The 23,886-nt window shown below is 36.3% G+C and overlaps 1 protein-coding gene across 1 annotated transcript in view; it reads left to right on the top strand.

Annotated features, from left to right (window-relative positions):
- Nucleotides 1-23,886, top strand: part of TACR1 (tachykinin receptor 1) — a 154,954-nt gene that overhangs the window by 80,936 nt on the left and 50,132 nt on the right. The window contains exon 2 of the mRNA XM_017875277.1: nucleotides 905-1,099. Within this exon, the coding sequence (XP_017730766.1) occupies nucleotides 905-1,099 (195 nt within the window). The remainder of the gene's footprint in view (nucleotides 1-904; nucleotides 1,100-23,886) is intronic.

Here is a 23,886-nt window from a genome sequence, read left to right as displayed (position 1 = left end):
ATGAAAGAGGCAGAATTGATGTGCTTATCACTGATATGAAAGGCTGATATGAAATACTTATCCTTCAAATCTTTGCAACATCTCAGGGGCTGTGCACAAATTCAAACATGTGGACACGTTCATTCAGATGACACCGTTTAGTGCCAGAGCCCAGGAGTGAGGAGATGGAGGAATGGCTCCAGACATGAAGTCATCATTTGCTGTGCTCCACTCTTCCTGCAATGAAATGTCATCCACACTGGTCCTTTGTGCTTTCTAGTCTATCTGCCTCAGCAGGTAGAGACCGTCTTTCTCCTCATGAAGTATGTATAGTTAGCCACACACTGACTCCTAGATGCTCAAAGAATTGATCACGATTTCTCCAGGAGCTGTTTTTTGCTGACTTTAGGCCAATGTTTTGTCACTGAGACATGTTTACTTCCCCTCAAATTGTATGGACTGAGGTAGGACTGCTAACCTTTTATAATATCACATAGGGATTGAGAAAAACTACGATTCTGATCACCATTATCCCTTAACCCAGAGAGAATGAAAGTCAGTCTTTACATTAAATAAATTTACAACATTGTTCTTATTTTTCTAATTTCACTTACCTATACTTGGCTGTCCTGTCCCCAGCACAAGCATTTCAATAATGAAAATGTCTCTCCTTGAATGTTGCTAGATGGGTTCTGAAATACTGAAAAATCTAGCTGACTTTTCTTATGCATGATGGCATTGTATGGCATATCACAAAGCTTAAGGATAGAATATGGAAAAGGAATTGGAAAATAATTGTACAAATCATCAGGAATCAAAGGGTTTCCATGAATTTTTTTATTGGCAGGAAAAATACGGAATCTCTGATGCAGATTTTGGTGACCAAATCAGAACTTTATTCTTTATTCTTTCTTCTCTGTTCCAGGTACATGGCCATCATCCATCCCCTCCAGCCGCGGCTGTCCGCCACGGCCACCAAAGTGGTCATCTGTGTCATCTGGGTCCTGGCTCTCCTCCTGGCCTTCCCCCAGGGCTACTACTCAACCACAGAGACCATGCCCAGCAGAGTCGTATGCATGATCGAATGGCCACAGCATCCCAACAAGATTTATGAGAAAGTGTGAGTAGAAATGACTCCTCATGCCAAAGCAACGATGGTGCAGGGTGCCTTCCTGGCCCCTTCTTGTTCTTTCTTTCTTTCCATATTCTTTTGCTGGTACAGATTTAATGTGTATCTGTAAGCGTTTCTCACATATACTCTCATATCACGCTACTATGTCCACAGTTATCAGGGGACTATAGTATCCCAAATACTATTTTAAGCATTGAAAGATAATTTTTGAAATGTAAGATCTAGATCCTGTTATAGCAGAGCCATATCCCTCGGGCCTTTTACCAGAGACATTACCCTGCCGGGATCTGCCTTTCTTTGCCTAGGAACTTTTTCCTAAGCTACGGAATGCAGCTCTTCTCTCCTGCACAGGATGCGGGAAGGTGGGGAATTACCTCCCACTTCCAGCAGCTCTCAACAATGACTGAAGAGCTGCTCTGTCTGTGGAGTAACCATTCTTTTATATCTTTACTTTCTTAATAAATCTGCTTTCACTTAGCACTGCAAAAAAAAAAAAAAAAAAAGAACAAAGCCCGAGGGGAGCTGGCATCTGAACACTCGTCTCTCACCCCTCAGGGGAGTGTGTCTCTGTGTTTTGTGTTTTACATCATGTCCATTTCTTGTGGGATTAATCTCCAGGGGTAGTTGCCTGGATAATGTACCCTTTATTGGCCACTGTGTCTTCCCTATACCACTGCCCCCTTTTCCTACTGGTGTTTCTTCTCCCTGATAAGGTACTTGCACTTGAAAATCTTGAGATAAAGATTCCCCTTTGCAGAAGACCAAAACAATATACCTACATCCAGGATGTTACAGCTGGAGAAATAGAATATATGCAGGTGAAACACATGGGAAGGCCAGGCCAGGCATTGAGACCTTATGAGCTACAGGTCCCTTACAGGGCAGACAGACTTGCCTTCTAGGGGCCTGCCTGATCACATTTAGGGTTTTTCAAAGTATCCCAGCAATTTTCTCCGAGACTTCTTATCCTCGAGGCAACATTGAAATGGCATATTCTTTGTTTTGCTCTGCTCGAGTGAGCCACAATGTGACATTTATATTACAGTTAGTTTTTGGGACTCAGGGCACACGGATAACGTGGATCTTTTTCAAAGCCCTCTATAATTCTCCAATCTCAGGTTTTTTATGTGAATCATAAAAGAACACTGGTGTTAGAATCAAAAGATCTGAATTTTAATTACAAGATTGCCAGTTACTGGCCATGTGACCCTGGGCAAGGGTCACAGCCGCTCCTCGTTATTCAAATAAGAGATAATAGAGCTGTGTTTCCTATAAACAATTCTTGTGAAGATCAAATGAGATAATATATTCTCACCTTGTAAGCTATTAAATGCCATACAAAAGGTATGAACCGAATTGATCAGATAGCAGTATAATTATGAGATCTTGAAACTTGAGTTAAAATGAGACACCACACCTGTCATTCCCCCCAAGATTTGACGGCTGAAAGCCTGTTGCACACAGTTACCCAGCCGCATCTGTTCCATGAGCATGGAAATGCAGCTTGCCAGAAAGCAATACATAAAGCTCAGACATCGCCTTCCAGACACAAACAGTGGGATTTAATCAATCAAGCAATGGAGGGATTAATGCTCAGCCTAGGAAATATCGAAAATTATTCTTTCAAATGAAACTACAAGCCTGAGCAAGGTCCCAGAGGGAGAAAGAACACAGCCTGTTACAAGCCATACAGGACCTGTGAACATGTTCAAGCCAGAGGGTTTCCTCAAAAGGGAAAAAATGTCTCTGAATTAAAGCTCATTATATAAACTGTTTCAGAAATCTCTCCCGTCGTTTCCATGGGCTGTAGCTCACCTCTTAGTTTTTCATGGTCTTTTCAAAATCTGATCACTTTCTACAACTTTTGTTTCAAAATACTCATAGTTCTTTAATCTTATAACAATTTCAAAGTTTAACCTGGAAATAAAGATTAATTTTCCCACAGATCTCTGGGGTCTTTTCCAAAAAAGAATACTGTTTTGGGGGGGAGTCTTATTTTTGAACATTTTGGTGTTTTATGCTTATGAATGACTTGAAAATCCCTTTGAGACTCAACATGATGTGTTGGATTGTCTTATTTCCTTGCTTTGAGAATTTAGGGTAGCTGCTACTGGATATACAGTTATGTTTGCCATTGTTGTTTATTTCATCATTTTAACCTAAAAAGTAAACTTGGCTTAACAGCATCTATTGTTATCTATTCATGAATTGTAACATGTTTATTGATACAATAGTAAATCAAAATAGTGTATTTGTCACTCACTGAATGACAGTGATGGAAACATAAGTGCATAGCATAGCTTTATTCAAACCTATTTTGTTTTTGTCAGTATCTTTCATAATACATTATAATATATTTCTAGACAATTTCAATTTTACCATATCTAAGCAAACTACTTAATTATATTCTCTTCTTTTAGAAGAAATGATTGCCACTTTCACAGTACACAACAATCCCAAATTTGAAGCCAGATGGAAACTTTGTTTTGAGGCAGTATAATAATTAGAAGAGTGTGTGCTCTGGAGTTAGATGAGCGATCAGCTCCCAGTCCCATCACTGTCTAGCTGAGTCATAATAGTCAAGTAATTTAAGGCTCTGAGCCTAATAGTACAGACAGTCCCCCATTTGCGAAGGTTCAAATTGCAATTTTTCAACTTTACAATGGTGGGAAAGTGATATGCATTCAGTAGAAACTGTAATTTGAGTATTCATACAACCTTTCTGTTTTTCATTTTCAGTATAATTTTCAATAAATTACATGAGATAGTCAACACTTTATTATAAAATAGGCTCTGTGTTAGATGATTTTGCCCAGCTGTAGGCTAATGTAAGTGTCCTGAGCACATGTAAGGTAGGCTGGGCTAAACTATGATGTTTGGTAGATTAGGTGTGGTAAGTGCATTTTCAACTTAAAATATTTTCAATTTATGATGGGTTTATCTGGATCTAACCCTATTGTAAGTTGAGGAGCAGCTGTACATTCCACAAAGAAGCATAGAGAGATGTAAGTAAAAATAACCTACATGAAATCCTCAGCCTAGTGCCCTGCATAGAGGTAAGGGTCTAGTGAATGTTAACTACCAATGTTAGCATCATTCATTAATCTGAGTTCACTGGAAGATGACTGGCAGCAGACAGTGTGATGGGCAGATGCTTAGACCCAATTTAATTGATGAATAATTTGTGTAAGCTAATTACATGAAACTTTTTTTTTTTTTTTTTTTTTTTGAGACGGAGTCTAGCTCTGTCGCCCAGGCTGGAGTGCAGTGGCGCGATCTCGGCTCACTGCAAGCCCCGCCTCCCGGGTTGCTGTCATTCTCCGGATCAGCCTCCCGAGTAGCTGTGTGACTACGGCGCCCGCCAATCTCGCCCGGCTAGTTTTTGTATTTTTTTTTTAGTAGGAGACGGGGTTCCGTCCACCTGTGTAGACCATGTGAGGATGGGTCGGCGGAGTCTCTCTGACCTCGTGATCCACCCGTCTCGGCCTCCCAAAGTGCTGGGATTGCAGGCTTGAGCCACCGCGCCCGGCCACATGAAACGTTTTGTGAAAAATCTCAGGCTGCTGCACCTGCCTTCTGGCTGTATGGTGGGCCTGCAACCATGATCATTCATTCAAACTCTTTACTAACTTTTACAAATACGGTTAAACTAACATTTACTAAAACATCGATTAAATTAAGCTCTATTAAAGGCAGGAAATCCGATAAAAGAACGGACAAAGGTTTTGAACATGGGCTTCACACACACACACACACACACACACACACACACACAATCCACACAGCCAATAAATATATGAGGAGGCACACAATTTCATTTGTTACCAGTGAAATGCAAATTAAAGCGATAATGAGATCTTACTGCACAGCCATCAAACTAGAAAATATTAAGAAATCTGACAAAACTAAGTGTTTCAAACTGAGCGATAAGAACCTTTGTCAACTGCTAGAAGTATAAATTAATAATTACATTGGAAAATACTTTTTATTTATTTATTTGTTTTTTGAGATGGAATTTCACTCTTGTCGCCCAGGCCGGAGTGCAATGACGCTATCTTGGCTCACTGTAACCTCCACCTCCCGGGTTCAAGCAATTCTCCTGCCTCAGCCTTCAGAGTAGCTGGGATTACAGGTGCCCACCACCACACCCAGCTAATTTTTTGTATTTTTAGTAGAGACAGGGTTTCGCCACGTTGGCCAGGCTGGTCTTGAACTCCTCACCTCAGGTGATCCACCGGCCTCGGCCTCCCAAAGTGCTGGGATTACAGGCATAAGCCACCACGCCCAGCCCAGAAAATACTTTCATAGTGTCTAGAAAAGAAGAAGCTATGCATACCCTGTAACTCAGAAATTTCACTTGCAGGTAATTACCCTAAAAAAAACCCATGCACGCATGCACTCAATTACATCAAACATAATGTTCCTATCAGCATTGCTCTTAATACCCCCCCAAACTGGAGATGTTTCAAATATCCATCATCAGTAGAATGGATTAAAAAAAAAAAAATTGGTGGCCCAGTGCGGTGGCTCTTACCTGTTATCCCAGCACTTTGGGAGGCCCAAGTAGGTGGATTGCTTAAGCTCAGGAGTTCAAGACCAGCCTGGGCAACATAGTGAAACCCCATCTCTACAAATAAATTAGCTCTGTGTGGTGGCAAGTGCACCCGTGGTCCCAGATACTCGGGAGGCTAAGGTGGGAGGATCACTTGAGCCTGGGAGGCAGAGGTTGCACTCCACTGCACTCCAGCCTGGGTGACAGAGTGAAACCCTGTCTCAAAAAAAAAGAAAAAAAAAATGTAGTGTCTTATAAAAATTTGAAGTGCCTTATATAAGTAGAAGTCAACACAAATATAGATTGTTTCCCTCTTTATAACACAAAACATAGCCTATTATGCACACTGTTATGCACTTTGTTTTTTTAAACTCAGTATGTCTTAGAGATATTTCCATATTGTTCATAAAGAGCTTCTCTTTTTTTTTTTTTTTTTTTTTTTTTTTTTTGAGACAGAGTCTCTCTGTGTCACCCAGGCTGGAGTGCAGTCCCATGATCTCAGCCCTCTGCAAGCTCCGCCTCCCGGGTTCACACCATTCTCCTGCCTCAGCCTCCCGAGTAGCTAGGATTACAGGCGCCCACCACCATGCCTGCCTAATTTTTTTGTATTTTTAGTAGAGACAGGGTTTCACCATGTTAGGCAGGATGGTCTCAATCTCCTGACCTCATGATTGTTCCTCCTTGGCCGCCCAAAGTGCTGGGATTACAGGTGTGAGCCACTGCGCTCGGCCCTTCTCTATTCTTTTCTTAGTATTCCACTTTTTGAATGTATGCTATTATTTAACCAATCATTTATTGGTGGAGTTTAGATTGCCTTCAATGGTTTGCTATTACAGAATGCCACCATGCATAACATTTATATATATCATGCAAGAATACCTATGGCATAAAATCTCAAAAATAGACTATACCATCTTAATTTTGACATTTGCCTTCTGTACAGGATTGTACTAATTTACATTCTCACCTGCAGTGTGTGAGAGTTCCTGTCTCTCCACGGCCTCACCAGCAAAGTATATCATGAAGTTTTTAGATTTTTATCCATATGATGGGGGAAAAAAATGAGAATGGGATCTCATAGTTAAAATGCTCATTTCTCTTTTAGGAGTGGGAATGAACATCTTTTTATAATTTAATGGTCATTCGTATATATATATTTTATAATCTGCTTATTTCATTTACCATATCATAAACGATTTCCTATGTTATTAAAATTGTTTCTACTACATGATGTGAAGACACACACACACACGTGCACATACACACATATGTTGTTAACAAATCCCCTTTTGAAAATGTATTACTTCAGTGGTTTCTCTTAACTGACTAGTAAGATAAACCACTAGCTTCAAAGTGAGCTGCTTCTAGCTATATTCCTAGATCCCTGAGGGAACTGGTTCAGTTTTATCTGCCATTCCCTGTCTATGTTTACAATCCACAATTATAGATGATTTTGCTAACATTATAACATTCATGAAAATGGGGACTTAGGCTCATCATTAATACAATATTATCATAATTTTTAATTAAGTCCTGCAATAATTAGCAACCCAGCAGCTTAGCATGGCTGCTCTGGCAAAACTATGACACTACACAGGAAGTTCTAGGAAGGTGGAGATGACTGACAGGTAATAAAGAAAGATTTTACATGTGATCAAAGGTGACTTTTCCCATTGGAGAAGAAAGCACAGAGAAAGAAAGGTGAATGCATGAAGAAGAAAAATTTGGCTTTGCAAAATGTATTGACCGTTTCCTTTTTTCTATAAAAACTGTGAGGAGTATGCAGTAGTTTTCAAAGTTAATCAGAGCTAAACCACTCTTGTAGTTGTTGTGTGGGCTGTAAGGTGGCGATGGTCCCAGAAGGTACTAGGGTAATGCCCCTGAGGACAAGGAAGATGAACGAGCCACCATTTCTTCATCAGAGGACCCTCCACCAAAGCCAAGAAAAAATCTGTAATGAGGATGAAAAATGAAAAAGACATCCAAAAAAATGAGATTTAGACAAGCTGGGAATTTCTGCTTCCCTGAGTCATTTATTAATATTGGCCATATGTCATTTTCTGATAATTAAGTTTCTATGTACATAACTTTATAGTAGAGTTTTAGCAAGAAGTAAGACATTCCTATTCTGAATTCTAAATATTACCAATAATAAGGGGAGAGGAGACTATGTTAGAAAACAGAATCGTTCATTTAATCAACTGGATATTTTGTGGAAATGTGAGTGAATATGAATATGTTAGCTCTAATATAATTCTCTACAGGTACCAACTGTAACAGAAGACTATAAAAATATGCCATTGTCATTATTTACAGCACTTTATGTTTTGTATATTATGATTCATTATCAAAAATCAGCTGAAATGTTTATATTTATATGTATTATTTACTTTCATTCACAATAATAAAATTGAAAATCAGCTCATTAACAGGGAGTAAGACAGGAATATTTAAAATATACCTACAGCACTACTTCTCAAACTTTCCACTTTCTTGATTATTTTACAAATTAAAAACAAAAAATGTGGATCCTTTGCCAAGCTGCTCTAGGCCTTGGCCAAAGGGGTGTCAACATATTTGTGTTTCCAGGATTGATTGTTTATGCTAGCTGTTGTGATTAATCTCTTCCCCTGACACCCTCTACACTTATAAATATAGCCCAGAGCCCCTAGTATTATCGCCTTGGCTGATGAAAAGCAATTAAACTGAGAGGGAAGAGTGCGTTGACACTGCAGGGGAATTTGCTGGCATAAAAATATGCCCTTAACCTTGACCCCCCCAGACAGAAATCAGAGTGAACAACGTCAAAAAAAAAAAAAAAAAAGGAGGAAAGTCCTTTTTTACTGCAGCAACTAGGAAGGTTGCCACACGAATGTCAGAAATTTTACTACATTTCTGGTAGACGTTGTACAGATAGGGCCAAACAGGAGGCAGCCACCAAGGGTTGTTATGGCCTCTACATACCAGTAGCCCCTAATTAGTAGGTGAAAGTGTGAGCCTTGAAGCCTTGAGAAAGATGGGCCCACCCAATTTAGGACTCCTTTGGGGTGCTGCCATCAACTTCCGGAGGCAGCTGCCCCTCAGATGGAGAAAGAGAAAGCGCAGAGGCCAGAGAGCATAATTCACAATAAGATTAAATGGGTGATTTTCTACAAAGCCATAAATTATCAAACTGATACAGCTTGGAGGTAAAGGGGAATGAAACTACTGTTCAAAAATTGCATTTACAAAAGGCACTGGGATCAAAATCTGTGCAGGGAAAATCTTTCAAATACCCTTATAAGTTCTTCAAGAGTACAGAACAATATGGAAATCTTGCTCATTTATTATAGAGATTTGGTAAAACCTAAATATAGAAAGCTAACAAAGACAACTCCAAAAACAAACCTTCAGACCAACTCCATTTACAAATATAGATGCAAACATCCCGATTAAAACATTCACCAAAAAAATACAAATTATATTGAAACAGCAATGTTATGTTTTTGAGCATGACTTTTTCTAGCAAATAATACTAGTAAATAAATTATCAGGAAATCTGTTATTATATTTCTTCAAATTAATTTGTTAAAGGAGAGCATCACGTATTTGTCTCAAGAAATGCCAAAATTAAATTTGTTAAAATGTAATACGTGTTGAAGAAAAAAGTAGCTCATTTCAGCAATAATTATTCAGCAATAATCCTTGACAAAATAAAATGAATAATGGATCTCCTTTTCAACAAAAACAAAGTAAGAATCCTGAGGATAATTAAGAAACAGCCAGAATTTATGTGAAGAAAATGAAAAATATCATGCTAATTTAGACTTTACTGGATGGTATAAGAAAATATTTGAGAACCACATTCCACGTGATTCAAAATGCAGAAAGTGTTTAAGGGTATATAGAAAACAGTTTCCCTTCTATCATTATATAATACTTAAGGATATCAGTTCTTCTCAAACTATTCCTAAGAGTATGTTTAGGCAGTTTGATAAAGCGAATCATCTGAAAGAGTTAATGGATAAAAATTGTTCAAGAAAATAATAAACAAGAAGAATTAATTTTGATATCAGCAAAATAACTTTTAAGAGAATAATAATAAATGACTTGCCATTCGAGATATCGAAATACACAGTACTGGGGGTAGAATCATTCAATAAAAGCAAACTAGAAATTACACACGCACACACAAAAACTCAAACGTATAAAAGTTTGTGTTTAGTATATGCTAAAGATAGCATGTCAAATTTGTAGGGATTATTCCATAAATATTTTTGGAAATCTGAATAACCTAAAATTGTAGGATTCTGTACTTGAATGAGTTTGTAGATTACTCTCTATTCTACTGCTGCCCACAACTTGGAGAGTCACAATATATAATAGCATATTGGAGCCTTTGAGAGGGCTTCCTTTTCAATTTTTGTAAATTTTATACATAATATATTTGTGTGGTTTAAAAATCAGGAAGAGTAAAAAAGTAACTAGGAAAAGATTTCTCTCTCTTTCTCTCATACTCGCCCTCTTTCTACCCCTACCACTTTATGGATAACCACCATTCTTGGTTTCTAATGAACCTTCTAACATTTCTTAATGCCATCTAAGAAAGTATAAACATATATTTTTACTGTCTCCTTTCTTAATGTACAATACAATATATAATATATTCTGACTTTTTCTGTTAACAGTCTTGGATATTCTTTCCCATCAGTATTGCAAGCATTCTCACTTCTTTTCTTTACAGCTGCATAGTATTCCTTATATGGAGAAACCATAATTTACTTATCCAGTATGATATTGACATATCTTTGCATTGTGTCTAATGTTTTGCCACTTCAAATTCTATTGCAAAGACTAGTCTCCATTCTGGTAAGTATTGATTGCAGTAAAGAAATCCAGTGGTTTTTCCTAAACCTTGTGCTTCTCAAACTTATTTGATTGTGGAATCCTTCTTTTAATTAATCCTGTAAACATCACACAGAAGTATTATCCATAAAACATATTCTGGGGAAACTCTGGACTAATCATAATACTGGATTCCTTTCTCACAACTTAAAACCAATATAAATTCCAAATAAATTGAGATGGAGTAGAGGCTTTCAAAGCATAACCTTCAAGGCAGAAGCCATAATGAAAGATTGCTGGTTTGCATATGTAAGTAAATAGATATACAGATACAGATGTAGTTATAGATATGTGTTTGTTAAATTCTATATATCCGGAAACTCCATGAAGAACTTCTGCATGTGACAAATTGAGAAAAAAAATATAATATATGAGAAAAACTAACATAGAGGACTCTAACTTATCAATAAGAGTAAGGCAACCCTCAAAAAACTACAGCCCATAAAAAAATATGAAAAAATTATATTCCAAATAATGGATGCAATTTTTCCTTTATTTGAGTGGCCCATGTTAAAACTTAATGAAAATGTTAAGTATCAATGAGATTATAGGGAATGTGGGAGCTGTTTTCAGGAGCAGAGTTTGACAATATCTGTCAAGGTTTTCAAATGTATAGTTGGTTTGAATCAGCAATTGCATTCTTAGAAAGTCTTAACTGCAATTATACTAAGTAAGATTTGATGTCAGCATGGTTTATAGAGCTGTAAAATTAGAAACGAATACTAAATTATAAAAGATTGATTAAAGAAAGAATGGATCATTCATACAAAAAACTATACAGCTGTTAAAATGGCATTATACAAGCACATTAATTAATGCAAAAATGTTAACAATACTGATCATATATTATGATCAAATATTATTTATCATAATATTACAATTAGTAAATAAAGCAGGCTTCAAAGTAATATGTGCAGTTAGTGCCCCTCGTATGTTTTATAAAGTGTATCCATGTACTTATGGATTATAGGTGAAAAGTCTGGAAAATTATGCAGCAAAATTTAATATAAAATGTTTTTACTTTGATGTGGAATAGTAGGTCATCTAAACTTTTTACTTTAGCTTTTCTGCAATTTAAAATAATTTATCTCTACTGAAAATAAATTCTTGCCTTGACTGCATTTTGTAATTAAGTAACATGAACTTTTAAGACATCTACTTTTAGAATAAAATATTATCACTTGAAAAAAATCACCAGGAAATAAAAGATTAAATAAAATGAATATTTTAGCACCTGAAAAATAGACCACAATCATTTTCTCACTAAATTCTTAAGACACTGTTCCATGGTCTTCCAACATTTACTTAAGTGAAGAAATCTGACACCACCTGATTTTTTCCCGTTTTACGTAATTTGTGATTTCTGCCTTCATACATTTAAGATTTCTCTTTATCTTCTTGTAATGCTTCATTTCGTACTGTATTTTCAAACGCCGCACCAGAAGACATGTATATGTAGAGGATTTTGTCATTTTCTGTCATTGCTAAGACCTTTTAATCTAAAGTCAGATCTCTAGTTCAGGGAAATTCTCCTTTAAAAACACATTTTTTAATGGCCTGCCCTCTTTTCTGCTCTCCTTTCAGAGTTACTGCTACACATAAATTGTGTGCTTTCCATGCCCCTTACTATTTTACTAACTTGATTATTTCTTTCATCTTTTTATGGTTTCTGGATGAATTCTTAGGCATTTCTGATGAAACTGTAAGATGAAGAGATTATCTGCTCTTCATGGCTTCCTCTGCATTTTTAATGTTGTAATCATGTTTTCATTTGAAAGCAGTATTTTCTGCCCTTTTCAAAAGTGCAACAGCATTCTCAGTTCTGTAATCATGCTTTCATTTGAAAGAAGTATTTTCTGCCCTTCTCACAAGTGCAACAGCCTCTCAAATCTCGTTTAAAAACAAATATGGGATTATGTTGAATTTCCACCTGTTTCTTGAAGTAAGATATCTCACAAAGAGACATTTACTTTTCTTCCCACATTAGCTTCAGCAAACATCCAACCATTTTCTCTTTTTGCTAATTCTAATAACTGTAGCCCGGAGAGTTAAAATGGATTCCAAGTTACAGAGATCTCTACTCAAGTCTTTCAATTCCAGATTTTAAAAGGGGTACGTGTGGCTTTGCTGTAGTTCTGCCCTTCCCAACTGCCTCAACACTGCACAGGAGCAGCCTGGGGATATTCAGAGCCCTGCCCCCTACCTCATTAGTCATTACAGTTCATGTCTCCAGATGATCAAGCCAATGGGAAGTGCACATTGGCCCGCGAGCTGTCAGTTTCTTACCCTAATGCTGATTGCACATCCCAAAGATGATAGTAGGTTCAAAGTTTGGCCTCACCCCTTCTCTCAAGCCCATGGTCAGCTCCACCCTGCAGCCTTCAGCGCTGCAGCAAGTTCCTTACAATTGTTTTCCCAAATAGGCTGTTCTTCCTGCAGTTGTCCAGATTCTCCTTCAGTTTGGTCTCAGCTGCTCAGTAACTGAAGAAATTTGTTCTGGCCAGTGGGTGACCTCCTGTACTTGTTTCCAGAGCTGAGATGAATTTTTACATTCCTTTGATAATTTCAGGAACCGTTTCAGAGGGAAAAGGAATTAACTATATTGAGCTTAATTTGGAGTATTATGTACAAATTTTGAAATGATTTCTTTCATATTTTCTAGCTGGTGATATATCAAAGTAAATTAGTTTTGTGAACTTATCTTTTATCTAGGCAATTTATTGATTCTAATAGTGATTAAGCTGTTTTTTTCCAGGAATACAATCATATCATCTATAAATAATGATTTTGTCTCCACCTTTCTAGCAGTTATGCCTCTTATTTCTGCTTCATGTTGTACTGGAATGACCCTAACTTTCACAGTATTAAATAATAATAATTTTGTTAACTTTCTTACTTTTCTGGAAACACCTACAATACTTTACCATTAAGTAGGTTTTTGGTTATTGGTTTCACAATTAAGTTGAGTGTTCAATGAACTGCTGAGAAGACTTTATCAATAGTCACACATTTTATTATTTTAAGATGCATTATACTATCCCCAGTATGACAGAGTTTTGCAAAAATATATCAGCATCTGTTGAGAAAAGTATTTTTAACGTGCTTCATGTATGCAAATTATTTTAATTCTATTCCCTGTGTCTCTTCAATAAATCTTAGTTGGTCATGTTAAGTTACGCTTTTAATATACTGACTAGTTACGTTACATAGGATTTTTATATCAACATCAAAAAGTAATATTTGCTTGGTTTTCTGTGTGCTGTCTTTGTCAGATTTTGGTATCAAGGTTAGGGATGCTTTTAAAAACTGTCTTTGTTTTCCAAAATAGCATTGGAATTGGCAAAGGAACTTACCCATAAAACCAGCTGGCACTTGAGCCCTTTGTGAAAGAAACTCGATAGTACATTTTATTTCATCACGGCCACTTTTAGTTTTCTGCTTTTCAATTTGTTAATTTATATTTTTAAGAAAAAAATATATTTCATAGTGACTTTTAAATTTAATAACATACAATTTTACATCAATTATACATCATCTTTTCACATCTTTAATTTCTACTTCCTCTGTTTTTATTCCAAAATGCTTGCCAAAATAGTTTATTTACCAATTCTATTGCCTTTCATTCTTTAATGTATCTTTTATTTTTATTTTTCTCCCACTACCTAAGTTCGTTTAAATGCGCATTTTCTGGATTTTTTATTTTATTGCTCAGTTCATTTATTTTCAATTGTCAAATAGTGAAAACATCTACCAATAAAACTCATTTTGTCTCCATTCCATAAACACTGATATATAGTGTTCTCATATTCTTTACTTTTTAAGCAATCTACCACTATATAAATTTTTTTATTGACTCAATAGGTATTTAGAAAAATTTTAAGTCCACGGTATTTCAAGTTTTCTTTCTTTCTTTTCTCCTTCCTTTTTTCCTTCCTTTCTTCTTTCCTTGTTTCCTCTCTTCCCCCTTCCTTCTTTCATCCTTGCCTCCATTCCCTCTTTCCTTCCTTTTTTATGCAAAACAGACTATGGCATATACCAAAGGTTACCTTTTGGTACTTATTAGAATGCTTTTTATGGCCTGAAATATGGAGACAGATGAGGATTCAAAGTTGGTTAGTGAATCATCTCACTATTTTGTTCAAATTGTTGCTGTTATGGATTTTTGATAACCTATCCAATCACAGAGTGAGAGTGATACCTTAAAATCTTTCATTGTAATTGTATTTCTGCTAAATTCTCTTTATATTTTTAAAAGCTTTGCCCTACATGTGCTGAAGATATGTCTGTTTTCACTAGAAAAGTTTGTTTCACTTTTAGTAATAGAAAATATATTTATATCTCTATTTAGTGCTTTTTTGCCATTAACACTACTTCCTGTAGTATTAATAGTGACACCTCTGTTTTGTTTACTTATACTTTTTCATCATTTTGTTTTAGTTTTTTCCATATATTTAGTTTTTCTCTATCATTTTGTTGTGAGTCTTCCTCTTACATACAGTGTATTTTGATATTGGTTCATAACTTGAGTCTTTTTTCTTTTAATAGACTAGTTGAACATTTCCACACTCATTGTCTTTATCTATATATATTGTTATAGATGGTCTTCTTTCATCATTCGGTTTAATACTTTCTGGTTTTTCTTTCTTCTTTGTTCATTTTTCCTTTATAGATGCTTTTGTTGACTATTATCTTTGGTAATTTCAAAGATACATTTGTTTTATTTCATTATATAAATAGTTATCTTAAAGTTTTTTTAAAAAGTTCCCTACTTTCATAGCTATTAACATTGATAATATTTATAATATCACTTGGCATTATATTGACAACTATTGACATAATTTTAATAACAATTCATTTTTTTACTTCCATTTATAGGAAAAGGATATTTGTCACTTTCTATTCTCATATTCCCTAGCCAGTTTTTCTGTTAATAACCTGGGGTTTATAACCTGTGTGTTCTATAATATATGTCAGCATTCTCAAAGTATAGTAACAAAACTCCTGCGATACATTTAAGAGACATATGAGGTTAAAATTACTTATATAAAGACAGGAAGACATTATTTACCTTTTTCATACTCATTCTCTCATGAGTCTACAGTAGAGTTTTTCAGAGGTTCCATGACTTCTGATATCACAACACACTGAATATAGAAGCGGATATGAGAATCCAGATGTCGATCAACCTAGATATTAAAGGGATTTGCAAAAATCCAAAACAATGTTCCTCTCTTTAATAATTTTTTTGAAATAAATAGAATAGTTTTTCTTTCATGTATTATTTATGCTAACTCTCAATGAGTTTATCATTGCCATTTTTAATAAAGTTATATTTTAAAGCAGTTTTAGATTTACAGAAAAGTTGCAAAGATAGTACAAAAAGTTTCCAGATACTCCACACCCGGTTTTTCTTAGTATTAACGTCTGATTAGTATAGTACATTTATCACAATTAATAAACTCAATATTTATAAATAATTCATAACTAAAATCTGTACTTCATTCAGATTTTCCCAGTTTTCCTTTTCCTGTCCCAGGATCCCATCCAGGACGCCACATTACATTCATGTCTCTTTAGGCTCCTCTTGGTTGTGACAGCTTCTCAGACTTTCCTTGTTTGTGAAGTCTTTGATAGTTTCAAGACACAGTGATAAGGTTCTTTGTGGCAGATCCCTCAGTTAGAATTTTTTTGACATTTTTTTCATGATTACACAGGGGTAATATGTTTTAGGAAAAAAAACGTAGAGGTAGAGTTCCATTCTTGTCACCTCATTAGAAGGTATACGCTATCAATATGACATTATTATTGATGTTAATCTTTTTTCAGCTTTATTGAAGTATATTTGACTAATAAAAAGTATGTGCATTTATGGTGTACAATATGATGCTTTCATACACTGGGAAATGATTAAACCAAGCTGATTAAAATATTTATCACTTCAATACTTATCATTTCTTTCATGGTGAAAACATTTGAAATCTACTCTCTTAGCAATTTTCAAGTGTACAATGCATTATTATTAACTACAGTCACTATGCTGTACAATAGATAGTTGCAACTTATTCATCCTGACACTTTGTGCCCTTTGACCAACATCTCCATTCTCCTCCACCTCCAGCCCCTAGAATCTACCCTCCTACTTCCTGATTTTATGAGTTCAACTGTTTTAGATTCCACATGTCAATGAGATGATGCAGTATTTGTCTTTCTGTGCCTAGCTTATTTTACTTAGCATATTGTCCTCCGGGTTCATCCATGATGTCATACATGACAATATCCTCTTCTTTTTTAAAGCTGAATCATATTCCATTGTGTATATTTATCACATTTTCTTTATCTATTCAATTATACATCATCTTTTCACATTTTTAATTTCTACTTCCTCTATTTTATTCCAAAATACTTGCCAAAATAGTTTATTTACCAATTCTATTGCCTTTCATTCTTTAATGTATCTTTTATTTTATTTTCTCCCACTACCTAAGTTCATTTAAATGTGCATTTTCTGGATTCTTTATTTTAATGCTCAGTTCATTTATTTTCAATTGTCAAATAGTGAAAACATCTACCAATAAAATTCATTTTGTCTCCATTCCATAAACACTGATATATAGTGTTCTCATATTCTTTACTTTTTAAACAATCTACCACTATATAAATTTTTTAATTGACTCAATAGGTATTTAGAAAAATATTAAGTCCAGGTTGATTCCATATCTTGGTTATTGTGAATAATGCTGCAATAAACATGGAAGTGCAAATATCCTGTCAACATACTGATTTAATTTCTTTCAGATATATACACAGAAGTAGGTCTGCTGAGCCATATATTTCTATTTTTAATTTTTTTAGGAACTTCCATATGGTTTTCCACAGTGGCTGTAATAATTTACATTCCCATCAACCATGCACAAGTATTCCCTTTTCTCTACACCTTCTCCAACACTTGTTATCTCTTGTCTTTTTAGTAGTAGCCATTGTAACAGGTCTGAAGTGATAGTTCATTGTGGTTTTAACCTGATGATTAATGCTGCTGAGCATTTTTCTCATATACCTGAAAGCCATTTGTATGTCGTATTTTGAGAATTTTTCTTCCTGTTAATTGATTTCTAGTTTCATATCATTGTGGTCAAAAAAGATACTTGATATGATTTTGGTCTTCTTAAATTTGATAAGACTTGTTTTACATCCTAACATGTTATCTGTTTTGGAAAGTATTCTGTGTGTGCTTGAAAAGAATGTGTATTCTGCTGCTATTGGATGGAATGTGACATATATGTCTGTCAGGTACATTTGGTCTGAAGTATGTTGTAAGTCCTATGTTTCCTTACTAATGTTCTGTCTAGATGATTTATCCATTGTTGAAGTGGCTTATTGAAGCCCCCTACTATTACTATGTTGCTGTCTATCTCTCCCTTAAGAGCTATTAAATTAATATTTGTTTTATATAGTTGGGTGCATATATATTTACAATTGTTGTATCCTCTTGATGAATTGATCCCTTTATCATTATATAATTATATTCTTTGCCTCTTTTTACAGTTTTGACTTAAAGTCACAAGTCTTTAAGTCTGATACAAGTATATCTACACCTGCTCATTTTTCGTTTGGATGGAGTATCTTTTTCTACCCCTTCACATTCAGTCTTTGTGTGTCCTTCAAGCCAAAATGAGTCTCTTACAGGCAGAATATACTTTGGTCTTAATTTTTCAATCCATTAAGCACTCTATGTCCTTTGATTGGAGAATTTAATTCACTTATTTTCTGTTTTCAAGGTAATTATGGATAGGTACATACTTACTACTGCCCTTTGGTCAATTGTTTTCTGGTTGTTTTGTAGATTCTTTGTTCCTTTCTTCCTCTTTTGCTCTCCTCCTTTGTGATTTGACTATTTTCTGTAATGGTATGTTTTGATTCCTTTCTATTTATCTTTTATGCATCTACTATATATTTCTGCTTTGTGTTTACCATGAGGCTTATGTAAAATGTCTGACAGTTATAACAGTCTATTTCAAACCGACAACAACTTAGGCTTGTATCCCCTACTCTGCCATCTTTGTCAGATTTCTCCACAAATACTAACGTTATTATTTTTCCCCTCTTTCCCATACTGTAGTCTTTGGAAGGAAGTTACTGTGTGAAGGCTATCCTTAAGGAGTGGAGAATAACATTCCTACTCCTCTACTACAGAGTAGCTACATAAATTCTTTGAAATTTTTATGCACTGAAGATTTGTCTCTTCTCCACCATTTACATGTTTATTTGTTTACTCAATCATTTATTTATATTAGTATAGATTCATGGATATTTATTTTGGTCTTAGGGTATAATTTCTTTAAGTTACTCAACTTATTTTATTGCTCAAATTGTTACAGTTTGGGCCATTGGGGCCACTTTCAGGTTTCTTCTGTATCTCTTTGACATACCCCATTATGAAATATTCCATACTTATAGGGATTTGAGGGTTTTGTTTTGTTTTTAGTTTCTAGTTTTGTGCTTTTTGTGTTGTGTTGTGTGTTTTGAGGACTTTCTTACTTTGTGATACTACAGGATGCTCCAGGCTCATCTTGTATATTTCCTGCCCCAGTTCTACAATCAACCACTTCCCTAAGAAGCCCTGATTTCTTTTATTAGGGAATGATATTAGAAACTAACACCTGGGCTCTAGGTGTATTATTGTTATTTTTAAACGACTTAACACACACTGCCAAATGGTTCTCTGCTTTTGTTTCTAATGTAGTAAGTATTGATAGATATGACCCACAGGAACAAAAGTTCTTTGGGAGTCCTCAATTATTTTTATTAGTGTAAAGAAATACCAAGACCAGATAAGTTGGGAACAAGTGATAGAGATCTGCTGTCTTAAAAATGTTTTCTATTTCATTTCATAATTACGGTTCACAAACAATGATTTACTGTCATCTCTATATATTTTTATTTTACAAATAATCACCAGTTTATTAGTTCTATGGCCTCATTATTTTGAATTTTAAGTTTTGATTCATCATCCATCATTCTGAATCATGTCTTTTGGTAGTTTCTCTGCAGAAAATAGTACTTTCTTGCATATTTGATAATACCTTTCTTTGGCATATAAATACAAATGGCTGCTTGATTGGGTATAAATTGTGGGAATATCACAAAATAAATAATTTTTTTCTTTTAAGCTCAGCAGAGATTGTTCCTTTGTTGCTTGAAGCCAAAGTGATATCTTCTTTTGTGGATAACCTAAAACGTGCCCTCAAGATACTTGTATGATTATATGTTAATCTAGAAAATCCAAACGGGATTTAAATAGCAAGTCTTCCCATAATCTAACACTTACTGTCAATGTTCAGACCAAGATATATTTTAGATCTGAAAAAAAATTTTCCTCTATTACAGTTAGAACCTTTGGTTTCAAATAATAGAAGTAACTTAAGATAGTGTATCAGTTAGTTCCTGCTGAGTAACATGCCATTCCAAAACTTACTGGTTTAAAGTAACAACTGTCCATTTAGGTCATGATTTTGTGGATTGTTGGCTGCTCTGGTTTGTGCCAGCTCAACTGAATTCTGTGGGAGTGTCTCATATGTCTGCAGTCACCTATGGGTCATATGGCTGCTGGATAACCTAGGAAGCCTTATTGACTTATCTCGTACTTGGAAGATTGTCAACCAGGATGACAGAGGTAACGGAACCATGTATTTCTCATTATCCAACAGGCAAGTTTAAGCTTCTTTATGGTGGCCTGAGTTCAAAAGCAGGAAAAGAGGACAAACCCCATTGCACTAATGATTTTGAGCCTCTGCTTGTCTCATATATGCCAGCATGCTACTAGTCAAGCAACCCATATGGTATGTCTTTATTTTATTTTTATTTTTATTTATTTATTTATTTTTTTGGAGAGAGAGAGCGTCTCACTCCATCACCCAGCCTGGAGTGCAGTGGCATGATCTCGGTTCACTGCAATCTCTACCTCCAGGGTTCAAGCAATGTGACTCAGCCTCCTGAGTAGTTGGGACTCCAGGCATGTGCTACCATGCCCAGCTAATTTTTGTGTTTTCATAGAATTGGAGTTTCACCATATTGGCCAGGCTGGTCTTGAACTCCTGACCTCAAATGATCCATCCGCCTTGGCTTCCCAAAATGCTGGGATTACAGGCGTGAGCCACCATGCCTGGCCTTTATTTTCAATTGCCAAAGAGAGCCTAGCATTTATTTCTCAGGTGCAGTTCCAGAATCATGATGACGATTTGCCCAATGTGAGTCAAGAGCTCACTCCCAAAGTAATCTACAATGGGGCTACCACTCATGAGCTATGTGACTTTGGCAAGTTACTTTTTACTCCTCTGAGCCTCAGTTTCCTCAATCTGAAAATTAGGATAATAATAGTACCTACATCATGAGTTATTGTGAGAATTAGATAAAATATTGTATATAAAACCCTTAGCACAGTGTCTGGTACGCAGTGATCATTCATCCACCTTTAAGATGCTTTACTTAAAGCATCTTATTATTATATTATTATTACTAAGATGGAAAGTCTTGAAGTATCACTAATGAGAGGACTTATTAAAAAGATGCTTATGTCATTTTTACTTTTGCTTCATCTCGAAAGAGATTATTCTTAATCTCTTTCAGAAAATCTTACTAGAAGCTAGGATTGCTGAGAATCTCACTTCCATTTCTATTATATTCTTATCTGTATTTTCACCTTGTTTTCCTTTTCTAAAATATTCTTAGTGAATAATCAACTTGTCCTCTGCCTGACTAATTCAATTTTCCGCTGTGTCCAACGTGTTATTCACCATTCTTTTTTTTTTTTTTTTTAATTCAGCAACCACATTTTTCATCATGGTTGTCTGGGTGTAGACATTGGAACTCATTTCATGGAAGTCTCCTTGGGTTTCTTGAAGACAGATGTTATTAAGTACACAAATTAGCTATTTCAACAGTATTTTTTTCTTATGGTAATCTATTTCTGGGGACACATTTATGTTACCAACAATATTCAGTGAATTGAAGGTTGCATTCTTCTGAACCACAAAATTTCCTTATAGTTACCAAGAACATTATTTTTTTACTTATTCTCACAATGAGAGAGCTATGGCTCTGCAATGTGATTTATCATTTTATTCATTCACTTAGCAAATATTTACGAACCCTTACTTTATACTATGTACTATGCTAGAGATAAAAAAATGACCTAACGCACTCCTCACCTCAAAGCTCTTAGAGTCTAATGGGTATGCAGACAGGTAAGCAGCCATGTGAATACAGTAGTTAGTGCTGCAATAAATCCACAGTGCCGTTCGTTACCACAGAATCATGAAATGCTCGACAGACAAAGACAGTAATCATCTGAGTCCTGGAGGTTATATATGAGTTAGTCATATAGCATTCGGGGGATGAGGGGAAGGAAAGCAGTAGGCAGGATTTGTTGGAAAAAAGAATTCCAAGTCGAGGCAACCGCATGCACAAAGATTTGAAAGAGAGGTTATAAATTATGCCAAAGAAACTAAATTTAAAAATAATAACTGCTAACATTCATTAAGCACCTATTATGCTCCAGGCACTCTGCCGAGAACTTTGCATGCATCATCTCATTTCATCCCCTCAGCAGCTCAATGTGGTAGCAAATTGTCCAAGATGCTCCAGCTAGTATGTGGCAAAACCAGCATCTGAAGTAAGGGAGTCTGTCTTTGGAGCTAAGTCATCAGCTACTACATCATCCTGCCTCTCTGAAAAAACTCAGCATGGTTATGTGGAGTGTGTGATGTGTGTAGGGGTGTGGGTGGCATGGTAAGTGAGGAAGAATGGGAATAAGGGAAGAGATCCCAGGCTGGAAATCATAAAGAGTATTGTAGGTCCATTGAGTTTATGCTTTACTCTAACAACAATGGGGAGTAAATGCTGTAAGAAGAGAGTGGTCATGAAATGCCTGTGAAATGCATCCCTGTGGACATACGTGTTCAGTGAGGTCTGAGGTAGAGATATAAAAATGTGAGTCATAAGCTCATAGATGGATTTACAACCTTGGGGACAGATTAATCACCTGGGGGAGAGCTGGCTGAAGGTCTAGACAAAGCCCTGAGGAAGTCAGTAGAATAGAAGGACTTGATAAAGGAGGCTGTGAGCCAGTGGCCAGCAGGGTAGGAGGGAAACTAGAGGTGTGGTGTCTGAGAATGCAAGGAAAGGGGCCCAAGAATCTACAGTCACATCTGTCAACCTGGCTGCGCAAACCTCTCCCCAGGTTCAGCCTCTGGGGCTGCTGTGGGTAAGAATATGGGTGGCTGGATTCATCTCAGCCTGAGATTTTTATCAGATGAGTATCATAGAAGGAGGAAAGAGTAAGGGAATTGGAGGTGACTTGTATAGGAGTGATTAGATTGATGGACAAGGAAGGAAAGAAAACATGAAGAGGCTGAGGAATAGGAAGAAAGTGTTAGGTTCGGTGAATGTGAGTTTCCACAGAGAGAACTGTAACAGCAGAGGTACTTAAGCAAGTGACCTGAGACGATGGACATGGTATTTATGGACAGGATGTTTTAAAAACTCATGCATATCCTAGGTGTGGCCAGGATGCAGATAACTGAGGCAAAAGAGAGAGGGAGCTCACTGGAGATGAGGAGTCTCAGCACTGAGATGCCAGAGTGCTGGGTGGTCCTCCTCAGGGAGGATGAAGTCACTGGGGTGAGATGGAGGGTGGGATGGAGAGGGAGGCTCTGGACCAGAGCTGAGGTCCTCAGTGATCAGGGAAGAGTGACCAGGAGGCTGGAGAGTGACAGCAGTAAGTGAAAAAGAAGATGTGGCAAGATATGTGCTCCTCAGAGGGGTGGCGTCTGACAGGACACAAGGGGAAGTGGTCTGGAAGTGGCACGGAGGAGCAGGAGAACCCTCACTCCACCTGCTGGTTCTGAGGGGAATAAATGTGAGAGCAAGAAAAGAAAAAAAAAGCCTTAATTTGCAAGAACTACAGAGAACACATATTCTCAGGAAGCAGCCAGAGTTCTATTAAGGCTAGAATTAAAAAGAACATTCCTAAAACTTCAAGTATTGACAGGAGTTTGCCTGCCACAAAGCAGGAGCCCAAAGGCAGAGCAGGAGAGTTTGAGAGGAAAGTGGGAGAGACTGGGTTGGCTAATGGGACCAACCCAGAAGTCAGGGGATGAGAATCCACTCCTAGAACAACCTGGACTTGGTGGCACACCTGCACGTGATTCTAATTTTCATGGCTGTAACCTAGTTCATAGTAAGGCTTCAGGTAATTGACCAGCGATGCCAGCATTGTATACTGCTTTCTTCCCACAGCCTCCATTAGAGGAAGGAACTCACTGAAGAGTAAGGAGTCTGGACA

The sequence above is a fragment of the Rhinopithecus bieti genome, unplaced genomic scaffold (genome assembly GCF_001698545.2).
Source record: "Rhinopithecus bieti isolate Rb0 unplaced genomic scaffold, ASM169854v2 scaffold_9978, whole genome shotgun sequence".
Classification (NCBI taxonomy): domain Eukaryota; kingdom Metazoa; phylum Chordata; class Mammalia; order Primates; family Cercopithecidae; genus Rhinopithecus; species Rhinopithecus bieti.
The sequence above is the reverse complement of the archived record's forward strand: the minus strand, read 5'-3'. Positions and strand labels throughout refer to the sequence as shown.